General features: G+C 44.3%; 1 protein-coding gene across 1 annotated transcript; it reads left to right on the forward strand.

Moving 5' to 3' along the window:
* The first annotated feature begins 9,061 nt into the window (after positions 1-9,061).
* On the forward strand, positions 9,062-15,149 carry LOC123145515 (protein LSM12 homolog A). Its single transcript, XM_044564943.1, has 5 exons — positions 9,062-9,360; positions 9,479-9,647; positions 13,274-13,354; positions 14,459-14,582; positions 14,696-15,149. The coding sequence occupies exons 1-5, from the start codon at positions 9,240-9,242 to the stop codon at positions 14,744-14,746; spliced, it is 546 nt and encodes a 181-aa protein (XP_044420878.1). The 5' UTR covers positions 9,062-9,239; the 3' UTR covers positions 14,747-15,149.
* The last annotated feature ends 686 nt before the right edge of the window (positions 15,150-15,835 follow it).

Raw genomic sequence — 15,835 nt, forward strand, 5'->3', positions numbered from 1 at the left:
CCGGAGGGGGGGCTTTATAAGCCGCGAGGCCCAGCTGCCGCCGCAGCCCACCCGCAAACCCTAGCCCCGCCCCGATCCGCCGCCGCCGCGAGCCGCCGCCGTTGCCGCACGCCGCCCGTCCCGAGCCTCGCCGCCGCCGCCCGACCCCGCCGGAGGAGCCGCCGCCGCCGTTCCGCCCGACCCCGCCGGAGGAAGCCGCCGCCACCTCGGTTTTCACGAGAAAACCGATCGTTTTTTTTAAACCCTAGATCCGTTTTTTTAGTTTTGGTTCAGTTTTTTTTGGTTTAGTTATTTAGCGGACGTTCGTCCGTACGTTCGTTTTAACGAACGGTTTTCGCCCATTAGCCGCAGATAACGAACGTTCATTCGTTAGTCTGTTCGTCACTTTTTCTCTTTCTTGGATTTTTCCGCGATTATTTTCGATCGCGATTTATGATCCGATTTTCGTTTTAGTTTAAGTTTTCGCTCGTTTATCGGAATCAGGCGATTCAAGCGCCTATAGTTTCGTCTTGAAACCCTCTTTCTGTTTAACCTACTTAAACAAGTTTTTGCCACTATAAAAATTGACTTTAGTCCAGATTAGAAAACGAAGCTTGTTTCTTTCGCAGTTTGAGTTTCGTTGTTTCGTTTGATTTGATTCTTTTTGCAAACCGGAGTTCTTAAGTTGAACTTTCTGGTTAGATCTCTAGTTTGAGTTTTACCCATGTGTTGTTGCTTGATTGCTTATTGTATGCTTGTTTGTTTGCGATAGAGTACCCGGAGTGCGAAGCGTGCTACTACGAGTCTCTAGGTTTCACGGATCATCAGCAAGGCAAGTAACACTTTGATCATACCTCTTTACTACCTAGTTTTATTGCATTAGATCAATCCACAAACAATTGCATGGTTAGGGTCTAATTTAATTTGTGGGTTTGGGAAGTAGATGAGGTAGTACCTATTCACCTGTTTATTATCAAACCAATGGGAGTTACTTCTACGTTGCTTATATTGCTATGCTATGCTCGTAGACGTGGTTGGGTTTGAGAGTATTCATGACAGATGTGAGTATTGTTAATTATTGGTTAACTTAAGGTGGCAACTTAATACACATCTGGGTGGATTGAGGCACCTGGGGAACCCAGTGATTGCCTGTATTCTTGGAAATCCCGGGGTACCGTGTGATTCTCCTATGGACTGCCACCCAGGCTCAAAGGGATCATGAGATTATTCATGCTAGAAACTTCCGTGTGCAGCCACAAGCCATTATGGGCTCTGGCATAGTTAAGTATGTTGTGTGACCTCCTTTAGTGATAGGCTAGCAGATGTAGGGGATGTAGGTGGTACTGTCTACCCAGAGTAAAGAGTTAACGCCTCTGAAAGACTGTGTCTTGGTCATCCGTTTCTCAAACACCATGTAGTGCGAGAAATCCAACGGAGGAGATCGATTCTTGTGGGGAAAAGTGCACAAATCTCTGCAGAGTGTACAAACTAATCATGGTTAGCCGTGTCCCCGGTTATGGACATCTTGAGTATCTGGTTCTTGGATTATCATGTGGATCTCATCACTCTTAATTATAAAATTTGATTGGGTATAATTACTTTTAATTGGGATTGAGATGGGGTTTACCATTCTCAATGTTTAACGACCACCATGATAGTTAAATAAAATTTATTCCTTTGTTGTAGGGAAAAATTGGCTTTTCGCAAAACATATTAACCATACAGCCTCCATCAGCCATATATGCATGTAGTGATAGCCTTATTCTATTTATTACTCTTTGGTGTTATATTGCCAGCATATTCCATGTGCTGACCCGTTTTCGGGCTGCAACGTATCATGTTGCAGACTTTTCAGACGACGAGTAAGGTGCCTTAGGTCGTGGTCTTTCACTCAGTGATGCCGTTGGAGTTGATGGACTCACTTTATTTTCCAAGCCTTCCGCTGTTATCGTATTTAGATGGCCTTAAGCCATATTATTTGTAATAAGTTCTCTTTTGAGACATTCGATGTAATAAGTGTGTGATTGCTACTCTGTTATAAATCCTTCAAGTATTGTGCGTGTCAGCATTACCGATCCAGGGATGACACTGATGCATAGAGATCAGACTGTTTGAGGTCTGGTCGCTACAGCAATCATAGAAGACTATATGATGGTTGAGTATGTGGAGCTCTTACTTAAAATCTGTTGAATAAGTTGAATTGCAATTGCTTGGTGACTAAGAACATAGGTTAGTTTCAAGAGAGTTCATTGTTTGAACCTTAACATGTGAATTGGTTGCTACTATAACATGAGAAGTTTTATAAGAAAGAATTGATGTTATGATGCTAGGAAAAGTGATTGAAATTGTCATTGATCAAACTTGTGCACTTTGCTAGCATTCACACTTCATAAATTATTTCTTTTATCATTTACCTACTCGAGGACGAGTAGGAATTAAGCTTGGGGATGCTGATACGTCTCCAACGTATCTATAATTTATGAAGTATTCATGCTGTTATTTTGTCATTCTTGGATGTTTTACAATCATTTTATAGCAACTTTATATCATTTTTTGGGGCTAACCTATTGACCTAGTGCCCAGTGCCAATTGCTGTTTTTTGCTTGTTTTTTTACATCGCAGGAAATCAATACCAAACGGAGTCCAAATGCAACGAAACTCCACGGAGATTTTTTATGGGCCAGAAGACATCCATTGGGCCAAAGCAGCACCTGGGGGTGCCCCGAGGGGGGCACAACCCACCAGGGCGCGCCAGGGCCCCCTGGCGCGCCCAGGTGCGTTGTGCCCACCTCGGTGGACTCCTGCACCCCTTCTTTGCACTATAAATTCCCAAATATTCCAAAACCCTTCGGGGTTACCCTAGATCAGAAGTTCCGCCACCGCAAGGTCTCTGTATCCACGAAAACCAATCTAGACCCCATTCCGGCACCCTGCCGGAGGGGGGAATAATGTCTGGTGGCCATCTTCATCATCCCGGCGGCCACCACGGTGAGGAGGGAGTAGTCCACCCTCAGGGCTGAGGGTTTGTACCAGTAGTTATGTGTTTAATCTCTCTCTCTCTCTCTCTCTCTCTCTCTTGTGATCTATATCATGGGCTTTGTTAATATAGATGGATCATATGATGTTTCTCCCCTCTATACTCTTGTTGTGATGAATTGAGTCTTTACCCTTTGAAGTTTTGTCTTGTCGGATTGAATATTCAGAGATGAGAACACATGATGTATGTCTTGCGGCATGAATACTTGAGGTGACAATTGGGGTATCATATTGATTCACTTGATGTATGTTATGGCACTCAACTTGCGGATTCGCGAGGTGACGTTGGGGTAATCTATGCATAGCTGTTGATGCACGTTTTTATTATCTTTTCTCCGATAGAAACTTTGGGGTCCCTTTGTAGTTCATTGAGTGGATTGAGTATTATGAATATGAATTTGCTTTGGTGTTATTTTAGTACGAACTCTTGATTAGATCAATCGGAAAAGAATAGCTTGCGTTATTTTAGTACGAACTCTAGGACAGATCAAACGGAAAGAATAGCTTTGAGGTGGTTTCGTACCCTACAAACAATTTCTATCTTTTGTTCTCCGCTAATAGGAACTCGGGAGTGATTTTTTATTGCACTTTGAGGGATAATCATATGATCCAACTATGTTAGCATTGTTGAGAGGTTGCACTAGTGAAAGTACGGACCTCATTGCAATACCATTTTTGTGCCCGTTTACTAATTTCTACCTTGTTGTTTTTATTTATTCAGATTATAAAAAATATATTTTTACCATCAATGTTACACTTTTACCACCATCTCTTCGTCGAACTAGTGCACCTATACAATTTGCCATTGTATTGGGTGTGTTGGGGACACAAGAGATTTCTTGTATTTGGTTGCAGGGTCGTTTGAGGGAGACCATCTTCATCCTACACCTCTCATGGATTGATAAACCTTAAATCATCCACTTGAGGGAAAATTGCTACTGTCCTACAAAACTCTGTGCTTGGAGGCCCAACACGTGTCTACAAGAATAAAGTTGCATAGTAGACATCATGTACCTCGAGCCACAAGCTCTCCATTACAGAGCAATCCAACACAGGCGGGAGTAGGGTGTTACACCAGCACTGTGGCCCGAACCTGGGTAGCTCATGCGTCCCCTTCGTGTCCGGTGAGACCCAGCATGCCCATCACAGTCCAGCCATAGTTGTCGTAGTGTCTTAGGTCGCCAAGAAAAGCCCACCAGAGTTTGAACCCTAGTTCTTGGAGCAGTTTCTTGAACGCAGATCCTAGACTCCGACAGATAGGGCCAGTGTTACTGTACTAAACCCTTCCATCACTGGTGTTCAGAATAACACTTCACGGACTCCCTGCCCTTAGCCTTTCTGTGGCTCGCTCTCCATGATCCTGGGTACCTGTAGGCATGAAGAACACAGAGGAGACAAGAGACATCTACGGAAAAAAATTATTTCACACATACATGACGCTAATTCAAATCACTTCCATTTATCCCCACAACAAATACATAGGGTTGCAAGGCTCTTGCCTCAACCCATACCTTACCGAACTACTCACACATGGAGATCAGATCACACGAAGAACACGTCATGGAGATTGATTGGTTAATAATATGTCCTTACAATGAACATTGTGTGCGATGCATGGTTACAAGTATGATATAGTGGAAGAAGAACTATGGTGGTGATGGTGGCTATGGAGGTGGAAATGGTGGCGGCTAGGGTTGATGGAGATGGATGAGAATGACTTCGTTCTGGCTTCGCTCGCCGATTGTCCTATTGACATTTCGGCCTCGACCCCTTTATAAAGTTGTTCAGATCTACTATATGACTCATGTTCGACCTTTCGACCCTCCGTGTTCCGTGGCCATGTATGTACATGCTAGGCTCGTCAAGTTTAACCCAAGTATTTTGCATGTGTAAAACAGGCTTACACTCATTGTATGCGAACGTAGAGTCTATCACACCCGATCTCACGAGGTGCTTCGAAACGATGAACTTTTGCAATGGTGCATACTTAGGGAGAACACCGTTGTCAAATCAGATTCAACTAAAGTGGGAGAGACAGACACCCGCAAAGCCACTTTTATGCAATACAAGTTGCATGTCAGTCAGTGGATCCAGTCTCTTGTGCGAGGACAAGTAAGGTTGATCCGAGCCGCTTCATCCAACAATACCGCCAAACCCAAATAAGACAAAGGAAGTAAGCAATTTGAACATCAACACCCACAACTTCTTTGTGTTCTACTCGTGCATATACATCTATGCATAGACCTAGTTCATGATGCCACTGATGGGGAACGTTGCATGAAAATCAAATTTTTTCTACAAACACTCAAGATCCATCTATGGAGATGCATAGCAATGGGATGGGAGTGTGTCTACGTACCCTTGTAAACCGAAAGCCTTAGTGTACGTAACGCGGTTGATGTGGTCGTACTCGTCATGATCCAATCACAATCCAATCCGATCTAGTGTTGAACGGACGACACCTCCGAGTTTAGCACACGTACAACTCGGCGGCGTCCTATCCTTCTTGATCCAGCAAGTGAGGGAGAGGAGGTCGATGAGATCAGGACCAACACGACGGCGTGGTTGTGGCGACAATAGTGGAACTGCAGTAGGGCTTCGCCAAGCGTCTGCGCGAGGTGGAGGAGGTGTAACGGGAGGGAGACGGGTAAGGGTGGAAGCGGTGGCTGCCCCCAATGCCTCCCCACCTTTATACAAGCATGGAGGGGGCTGGTGGATTGCCCTCCAAGCCCCTAGGGTTGTTGGCCAAGGGGGGAGGAAATCCCTCTTTTCCTTCCCCACCGATCGCTATCCCCCTTTTTAGGGATCCTGATCTTATCCCTTCGGGATATGATACCATTCCTTTTAAGGAAGGATCTTGGTGTGCCTAGACCGGGGGTGTGGGGACTTTCCCACTATCCACATTCATGTGGGTCCCCCTGTAGGTGGGCCCCACTCCAGAACCTTCTAGAACCTTCCCGACACAATACCGAAAAAACCTAAACATTTTTCAAAAACCTGAATATGACTTCCTATATATAAATATTTACCTAACGATCATTCCGGAGCTCCTCGTGATGTCCCGGATCCCATCCGAGACTCCGAACAACCTTCAGATTTCATCATATTAATATCTCAATACAACCCTAGTGCTACAGAACGTTAAGCGTGCGACCCTACGGGTTCGAGAATCACATGTAGACATGACCGAGACTCCTCTCCGGTCAATAACCAATAGCGGGACCTGGAGGCCATATTGGTTCCTACATACGCCACGAAGATCTTTATCGGTTGAACCACGATGTCAAGGATTCTGCCAATCCCATATGCAATTCCCTTTGTCCGGCGATATGTTACTTGCCCGAGATTCGGTCGTCGGTATCTCCATACCAAGTTTAATCTCGTTATCGCAAGTCTCTTTACTCATTCCGTAATACAAAATCCCTGTGACTAAACTCATTATTCACTTCCTTGCAAGCTTGTTGGGATATTGTATTGCTGAGAGTATACCTGGCCAGATGGGCCGGCCTTAGCGTGCCGACCCGATAGCCCACGCGCCCGGCCCGTCATGGGCCGGCCTGGCACATGGCTCAACGGGCCGTGCTCGGCACGTGGCCCGGCTAGGGCCGTGCCTGGGCTGGCTAGCCAGGCACGCGTGCCGGCCCGGCACGGCACGGCTAGCAGCTAGCACGTCGCAGGAAGCCAGGAGGCGTACATGTATAGTATACGTACATGCATGTGCAACGGTACGAGCCGTCAAACGCACGGAGCCAGTAGGGGTGCATGCATGCATGCAATTGAGAATTGAGATGCAATAGAAAAAGATGGCGTGCATGTAGGTACAACGGCACGAGCCGACGGACGCGTCCGCCACGACGCTTGATGGCACCCCGTGACGGGCGCCCGGCTGCTCGCTCCTTGCCGTGCCAATCGGGCCGGCCTCCCCGTGCCACTCGGGACGCCGTGCTAATCGGGCCAGCGTGCCGGCCCGTGAGGCTGCTGTGCCGTGCCTGGGCCAAAGAGGCGAGCACGCGTGCCAGCTCGGCACGGCCCGTGTATTATACGTGCCTGGTCGGGCCGTGCCGTGCCTGGCCCGTGTAAGCCTGGCCGGGCCGGCCCATTTGGCCAGGTATAGCTGAGAGGGCCTAGAGATATCTCCCCGTCACACAAAGCGACAAATCCCAGTCTCGATCCATGCAATCCAACAAATACCTTCGGAGATACCTGTAGAGCACCTTATGATCACCCAGTTATGAAGTGACGTTCGATAGTACACAAAGTATACCTCCAGTATCCGGGAGTGGTATGATCTCATGGTCTAAGGAACTAATACTTGACATGAAGAAAGTTGTAGCAAATAACTAAATGATCTGATGCTAAGCCTACGGTTGGGTCAGTCCATCACATCATTCTCCTAATGATGTGATCCCATTATTAAATGACAACTCATGTCTATGGTCAGTAAACCATAACCATCTTTGATCAACGAGCTAGTCTAGTAGAGGCTTACTAAGGACACGGTGTAGTTTATGTTTTCACACACGTATTTAAGTTTCCGGTCAATACAATTCTAGCATGAATAATAGACATTTATCATGAACAGGAAGTATGATAATAACCATTTTATTATTGCCTCTAGGACATATTTCCAACAGTAAAACCATACGTCCTGATTTGATTATATTGATGTGATGGAGTATCCAGTACAAGATGATCTACCTCGAGGTCGTATGGTTGTGTTCTAAACCGTAAGGCTGGTAATCGTGCCTCTAAAGACTAAACCCCACGGCTTATATACACACACACCGGGGGTACCTAGGTTACATATGGTCGGTTGCTAATCATGCCTGCTAGTGAGCTATCCTTGAAGTGCACGCCAAGTCTTCAAAGGTTTCCATCTTGATCATGTCGAGGTTCATAGCTTCTGGAGTCCTTCCTTGTGGAGATTGGTGGGCCGTAAGCTCGGCCCGTGGACGTTGGGTCGTATAGGCTAGTACCCCTTAGACTAGGACACCGTCACCAAGCCACCCTTAGTTCTTTGAAGATTAATACACCAGTTGGTGAACGTCATCCCCATTCTCCTTAAACAGGTTTCCCAAGTGACCACAAATAGCACACCAGTCCAACAATCGTTCGTACTTGACTTTGTAAATCTGACGCACAAGATCCCGAACCATGGAGACAACATTTTTAGTGGTTTCTAAACATTTTTCATCCAAACGTGATAGAAGTTACCAGTAAAATCATAAGATTGTGATTCAATGTACATGACTTCTTCAACCTTGGTCGCAAGGGGTGTGACTAGGTGAGCGTATCCATCCGGAACATCATGTATCTAAATCCATAAATCCAGCGTATCCAAACTAATCACCGAGGGCTTCATCACACAATCATATGGAGCAATGATGACTGTGTTTCCTCGGAAGTTCCAAGGTCCATCTTGCATCACCCTCTCCTAGTTGCTGAGGCAAAAGAACTGAAGGGTATGCAAATTATCTTTAAAGGGCCTAAATTTCACATCTCAAGCCAGATTCCATGCCAACCTCATATTCTTGAAGAACCAAGCTCGGGAGTAGGGTTTCTCCATGTGCGCCCTTGTGATCGCCATCCACCTAGTGGCAGCCGGTGACGCCTCCTTTTCATTAAAGACCACGTCGTCCAAATCTTCCTCACGAAGACCCAACTCCTTCATCAGCGACTCCACCTCGCTAACTGCCTCTGATCCGGATGCCGTTGAGGACGTCAAACTTGACGGTGCGCTCTTCTCCATCTGGAATTCCTAACCTGATGAAACTAGATCGGGTATTTGTTGTGGGAAACCCTAGCACGCGTGTAGCCCTTGAAAACACCCCTGACCAGGACCGGGCGGCGATCGCAAGGATCAACCCGTATCATCTCAAATCGAGGGGGAAGGAACGGCGGCAGGGAACAAGGAAACTCTACGACGGCGTGGTCGCTGCCGAGAGAACTATAACCCTAGCAGGAGGGAAACTTTTGAGGCTTGCCGGAGAACGAATTAAAATGCCTCCCTGTATGGGCTTACAAAGCCAGGCCCATATACACAAGAAATATACAAGAGGAAAGCACTGCAAACGGGCCGTAGTCTTTTCCGCATCCCCACCTGTTCTCCACTTGCACGCGCATCTCCCCGCAGAATCTGCCGGACTCTGAAACCCCACGCAGACACAGCTCCGCTCCGCCCTCACCCCGGCCACCTCCTCCCACCCACCGCCGCCGGCGGAGTCATGGAGGTCGGCGGCGAGGAGTTCGCGGTCGGCGTGGTGATCTCCGCGAAGACCACCCTCGGGGAGGAGTTCGAGGGCCAGATCGTCTCCTTCGACCGCCCGAGCAACCTCCTCGTCATCCATATCCTTCCCAAATCCCCCTTTGCTCCCCGCCTCCGTCTCCATGCCGTTTACTTCTGCCTCCTGCTCTATTTCCGTGTGCTGCGTGGTTGCTTTGTTTCCATGACGGCGTAGATCACAGGAGGGCGTGGGCAGGGCGGAGAGGGGCGAGCGGCGGAACGTGAGGGTGCTCAAGGCCAACTACATCCAGGAGTTCTCCGTCGTCGGCAAGTACGACGACCCGCTCGACCCGGCTGGCTGTGTGCTCGACCTTGCCGCCATCCACGCCAGGGAGGAGGCCGCCCTCAGGTGCGTCATACTGCATCCCAAACCCTTTTGGTACTACTTTCTAGTCATTGCTAGTTAGGCATGTGATGCTTATTTTTATCTTGTTTGAATTTGAGATGCGGTCAAGATTCAATCAATGAGCTCGGAAAACATGAACACCACAACATTGTTTTGGATTCTAGTCACTGTAAATGTGAATTCATGTTTGAGGACACAACAATAAAGCAAGAAGAAGTATATGAGCTTCACAATCCTCATTTGACCAATGTTCTCTTTGTTCTAAAATTGAACCTGACCCTTCTAGTTGGTAAAGGTGATACTGAAATAGGGTCTGGACAAGAAAGTGATAGCAAGTAAAGATGATACTGATATAGCTGACTTGAGCTATAGCTTGATTAAGCAAACTAGCTATTTAGAACTTGCCACACATTTGGTTATATTGTGTTTGAAGGCACCTTCTTTGGTTCTAATGCAAATAAGCCTAGATCTTTTGAGGTTGGTCACTTTTATGAGAGAAGGCGGAGCACATCTCTCTACTATTAAAGGGGAGTTTGTATGTCGTTCGTCTCCCAGGGCCCCACCGATCGAAGGATCTTCCCACCATTCTCTTTTTTTTTTACCGACCGCAACCCCACCCAGTTTGGTAAGTGTTGATTCAGTCACATCTTCTTCCTTTCTTAGGATGCACTCATGTATCTCCTCAGCAGATCCACTGCCATAAAAAATAAATTAATCATCAGTAAAAAATTGTCTCCAGCAGCACCAGCCGATTCACTACCATAGATGGCAAATCAATCAATCTATCTTCTACATCTACACTGCCTAAAAAAGACATAACGTTCCCATTTAGCTCAACCTTCGTTCGCCTCCATTCATGCTTAGCACGCCAAGAAAACCAGAGGAAAGCCGACCCGCTACAACCCACACACGCACATCCATCCTCCCCTCTATTCCACTGGGTTTATTTCTTCAAGGTTAATCAAGTCTTTAGGTTTTAGAGAAATGGAGAGGGGTTGGTGGAGAAGGAATTATTTGACGGTAAATTGAATCAACAATACTGCGTAATGTTAGACATGATTAATGTTAAACCATTAGAATGTGTGTACCCCGTTGCAGCGCACGGGCAATTAGCTAGTATGAGAGAGAAGTTCTTAAACATTTCTTTGGTGTGTACCATTCTTGCATAGGAGGGCTAGCAATTCTGCTCTCCTCGCTCTAAACTGCTCCTAAAAGCTAGGATTCTTCGCTTGTTCCAGTCCAGTCACAAAACATGGCCAAGATAGGCTAGAAAACTTATTATCCAAAGCCCTGTCCATCGAAAGTTCACTATCCTGGTCTAAAAGCATGCTTGCGAAAAGGCATAACAGTTTCCAAATAGAAGATACATAAACAGGGGAGACACCTCTAAAATTAATCACTCCATAACTAGATTGGGTACTATACTACTATGGTCATTTCCAAATTAGTCTTCATCTGCAGAAAATAAGTGGAAGAAGCAATCTGCACAACTTCAACGGGGCTGTTCATAACCCTTGTACACACACATCTCATAGATTGATATTTAGACATACTTCACTGACACGGCAGCACATACAAATGTAAAAATTTAGGAACCAGGTTGGATTTTACGAATCGGTGGTCCTTTCAGAATTTATTTGTGTTTCTTTTCGTGCCACCCGTTGGTGACCAAAATAAGCAGCTTAACTAGCCCAATAACACCTTTTAAGAAAGGGGAAGTATGACTAGTAGCATAGGCAGTCATTTGAGGTTCTGGTATTGCATTGACAATTACTTTCCAATTTTCATTGCATTTGGACCTGCAACTCTTGATCCAGGAGGCCTACCCCACCCCCCCTGAGTTCTCACTAAATAGATCTCACTTGGGTAGGTTGTCCTAGTGGCGGGCCTCATAATTGTCCTACAAACAGTGCAATATTTGGCTGTTACTAGCATAGCCCACCTAGGTTGATGATGCATCATATCGTTTAGATGGATGTGGAGATGATATTCCAGCAATATAGTAAGGATTGAGATTGAATGTGTAACCAAGGAAAATTGGAAGAATTCAGAACAGTGCACTATGATTGTCCTACAAACAGTGCACTATTTGGCTGTTAATAGCATAGCCCACCTAGGCAACTTGATGATGAATCATATCGTTTCGACGGATCTGAAGATGATATTCCAGCAATATAGTAAGGACTGAGATTGAATGTGCAACTAAGGAAAATTGGAAGAATTTAGAACTGGTATTGATGCTGTGTTGGAAATTCAGTTGTTTCCTTTCTGTCTCTCCAATCATCGAATGATCAGACCTGTATTGGCCTTGTTTGTAGCTAATCAGAAGTTCCTTTTTCGCGACGCAAAAGTGGATTGATAATTCTGGCAGATGTATAACTGACATTGTATGCTACGTGTCATTTTAGAACGCATGACTGAATTGATCATGGTTAAAAATTTGGATCTGGGTTCGGGTCAATTTGGTTCCAGAGTTTGTCTTCTGATTAAGGATAGTAGCCTCACGTACATGCATGCAATACTGCTAGGCTGCATATACGGTATTGTTTGGATGGTGCCAATTTTTGCCATGCCAAATATTGGGCAGCCTATGACTATTTGGCACTGGCTTGATTTGTTTTTTTTTTAATCTGTCTGCCAATGGAAACCTACCTATCTCTCACATATTCCTACCAAATGGTTGGCAATGAGGGTGCAAGAATCCTTGGCCAAAATTTGGCAAGCCAGGTCTTGCCAATTTTTGGTATGGCGAGATTGGGTGCCAACCAAACACACCCATAGAATGCACTAGCACCCTTAAGGTTTACTACACTAGGCCATAAATAGTAGTTATAGAAGTCGTGATAATTTCTGAAATTAATTTTTGTCATGGAGATGATACCACACTACAGCAGATCCAAATTCAATTCACAACTTTAGCCACTGGTTATTTGGGTTCTTTGGCTGTTAACTTGCTAGATGACATTTGATTTCAGACTCAGTATTGAGTTACTAGCATTTGGATTGTCTTTGCGAGTTGATGAAAATCTACTATTTAGGGGTGTGTATATATATTACAGTATTTGGGTAATCTGGTGTTTAGTTATATAATAGTAACAGCTCAACAGGTGAACTTAGATGGAGAAGTGTGCAGAAAATGAATAGCATCATGAACACTTCCATTTTAACACTATGCATTTGTTTCCCTGCATTGAATTCAAAATGAAAATGACAAGTGCGGTTTGTTTTGGCTAGAGTTAATCCCAACATATTGTCATATTGCAAATTCTGACAACAACTGATTTAGTGCACCTATAGGTATGACTTTTGAGGGTGAACGCTTCCTGGAAGATGTTATAAACCTTAGTGGTTGACTAATGATGTGTATGATCACAGTCATGCCTCTTTATGTCACTGGTTTTGTGCTAAAGAGCTAGCAAATTGGTTATCTATGATTTTGCTTATTAATTTTGCCATTTGGGCTTTATCCCTCGCGATTCTTGTTTTTGGTGTTTATTGGTTCTATCATTTATGGTGATATGTTTTATCATGCTTAATGTTACTATCTAGAAGCTGAAAATTAGCTTGCATGTTGTTGGCTTCTGCACTGCGACATTTTGGTTCTCACACTGCATGCAAATGATGCACAGGCAAGCTGAGATTGAAGCTGAGAGAATTGGTGTTGGTGTCACCCCAGAAGCTCAAAGATTATTTGATGCATTGTCGAAGACGTAAGTTTGACCTTCCATTATGTCTCTCTTGGATATTCATGCTTTTGACACTTTTCCTATGGATCGGCCTTTATTCTTGTACTCCATAGTTACCAAATTTGAATTTGAGGAAAGAAACTAGGAACTTTTAGGTATATATGCTGGTCAAATCTTTATTAGTTTGTTTCACATTTTGTTAGTATTAGGCCCCATTAGTGATGCGGGATCCTGATCCCCTCTCCTTATAGATAATAGACTCTTCTTTTCATTCCCCACCAAAATTACTTGATTGTGAAGTTTGTATCTGCAAAAAAGGAAAGTAAATGTGCAAGCCTTCTTTTTGTATGATATCGAATCTTCTGGTTGTGGCCTGTTCAAAAGCTGGAAGAACATTATTATGCAAAAAGTTGCTGGCATGTGTGTCAACTTGTTTTTGAGGTTAATTTTATGCTACTTCCTGGTGTGCTAGCTCTTAACACAGAGCTATGCTTGGTATTGAGGGTTCTTTTGGGTGGTTATTGTCAAGCTGGTGTCTCAGTATGTTCTTTGATTTTCTGTCTGTTTCTCTGTGTAAGACTTGTGTTGCTGATTTGGTTGAGGCTTTTCTGACGAAGCCAAGAAAGTTTTTTTTGTGTGTGTGTCATATAAAGGTGCAAAAAGGATATATTTTGCATTTGCCTGGAAATGAGATATGACTAGAACCAGTATCAGCCTTGTCACTGAGAAATAATTGTGGTAAGAGAGGCTGTGTAGGTATTAGGTAAGTGCCATGGAGTGCTGAAACATTCTGTACTTTAGTCAAAGCTGCAGCACTTTGCACTTTTTCCCGTAGCAACCTTTCAATCAGCTTTACTCTGAACAAATTGATTTCACTTTATGCGGTTTGCTACAATTTGTCCACACTAGATTATGTATGGTTTACTATGATTTTGGGGGCATTTCTAAAACATTATCAAGCTCTGTTGGAGATGCTGTGTGTATTCGTCAGTTTCTCTACCAGTCAGGGATCCTCATGTGTTGCACCATTATTGCAAATGTTTGGTGTTTATGAAAAATCTATGGAGGCTTTGACTTTTTTCTCTAGTTCCTCATGTCAATAAATAACGGAGTCTATTTCCTCACCAGGCTTCCAGTTCATTGGGACAAGACCGACATTGTTGTAATGAAGGAGGTTCGTGTATGCAGTCCATACCTGCCTGAAAATGTCAGCGGCGGAACATCAGCTGCTAATGAACGGGTTAAGAAAGTGGTAACGCTTCTATACTTGTAGATTAATGTTTATATACTTCTAAACGTCGGAACCAGGAAAATGACTAACCGTTGTTCACCCTTGTTTTCTTTGGTGTTTTTTTTTCTGCACAGCTGGACTTTGAAAGGAAAAGACAACATGTGCGTGTACCTGGCCAATTCTAACTTATTCGACTTGACGATTTTCACCTCAACTCCTGCTGTGATCTGTTTCTAAATCCGACCTTGTTCATTCAGTTTCATCAGTTGAATTTTCTAAAAATCTGTTTCAGCATGTTCTTGTTCTCACAAACTACCACACTAGTTAGCTTATTGATACTCTGCACTAGATGCCATATGTGGTGGTGAATAATTGCAGCACACCGTGCTGATAATTCTATGGCTGATAGTGAAAGGTTGTGTGGCTGAAGCAAACTAAGGAAAGAAAATAGATTGGTGGCACTGAAAGAATAGGAAGTTGTATAACAACTAAGAAAAGATGCGGAGCAAAGGCAAAACTGAAAATTAGTCTCTCAGACTTTGTATTACTCTTCCTGGTGGAATAATATTTCCAGCTTGTGCTCTTGTATTCTTTTGCTTCCCTTGCAATCCATGGTATTGGACATGTAAAGCGCAATCGTGTAGTTTTATTGGTGAGATGGTATTATGGCGTTATTTTGTTCATGTTTTGCAATCAGATGCACAAAGAACTGTTTGAACTCCAGTTCATGGCTGGGATTCTATTGATGCGTAGTGGAGCGTTTATATGGTGTACAATTACACTGTTTTTTTCAAGCAGAGTCGCAAATACAAGCCAAAATGTGAAGGATAGATTTCCCGAGAAGGGAAATTGGGTTGGGTTGCGTTGCATCAATCTAATTTGCAACTTATATCTTGCGGTGATGACTGTTCATCAACCTATTTTGCTTCTTGTATAAGATTCCATTGGTTCCTCCTCGGCCAGCTTGGTTCCATTCCCCGGAGGGCGAAAGATATACGGGCATACGGCCTTGCTTTTCCCCACCTATCTGAGTAGTTGGCCCTTAGAGACGGAGTTGAGTCATGTATTTAGGTGATACCATAGTACCGGGCGCACGGTAGCTACTAAGATTGTAGAAACATCTGATCATAAACAGATCGTAATATGATTTGTTGTACTATAAAAGTTCGTATCAAAACACATCACTTATCGTACCATAGAAGTTCAAATCAAAACATGTTACTGATATTCGTTAAAGTGATATATTTTGTAATACTAAAAAATAACTCAAGACA

The sequence above is a fragment of the Triticum aestivum genome, chromosome 6D, assembly GCF_018294505.1.
Source record: "Triticum aestivum cultivar Chinese Spring chromosome 6D, IWGSC CS RefSeq v2.1, whole genome shotgun sequence".
Classification (NCBI taxonomy): Eukaryota; Viridiplantae; Streptophyta; class Magnoliopsida; order Poales; family Poaceae; genus Triticum; species Triticum aestivum.

Excerpts from the sequence above, each read along its gene's own strand:
- LOC123145515 (XM_044564943.1), top strand. The coding sequence starts at position 9,240 with ATGGAGGTCGGCGGCGAGGAGTTCGCGGTCGGCGTGGTGATCTCCGCG. Across the intron at positions 9,361-9,478 it reads GAGCAACCTCCTCGTCATCC|AGGAGGGCGTGGGCAGGGCG; the intron begins ATATCCTTCCCA and ends GGCGTAGATCAC. Across the intron at positions 14,583-14,695 it reads ATGAACGGGTTAAGAAAGTG|CTGGACTTTGAAAGGAAAAG; the intron begins GTAACGCTTCTA and ends TTTTCTGCACAG.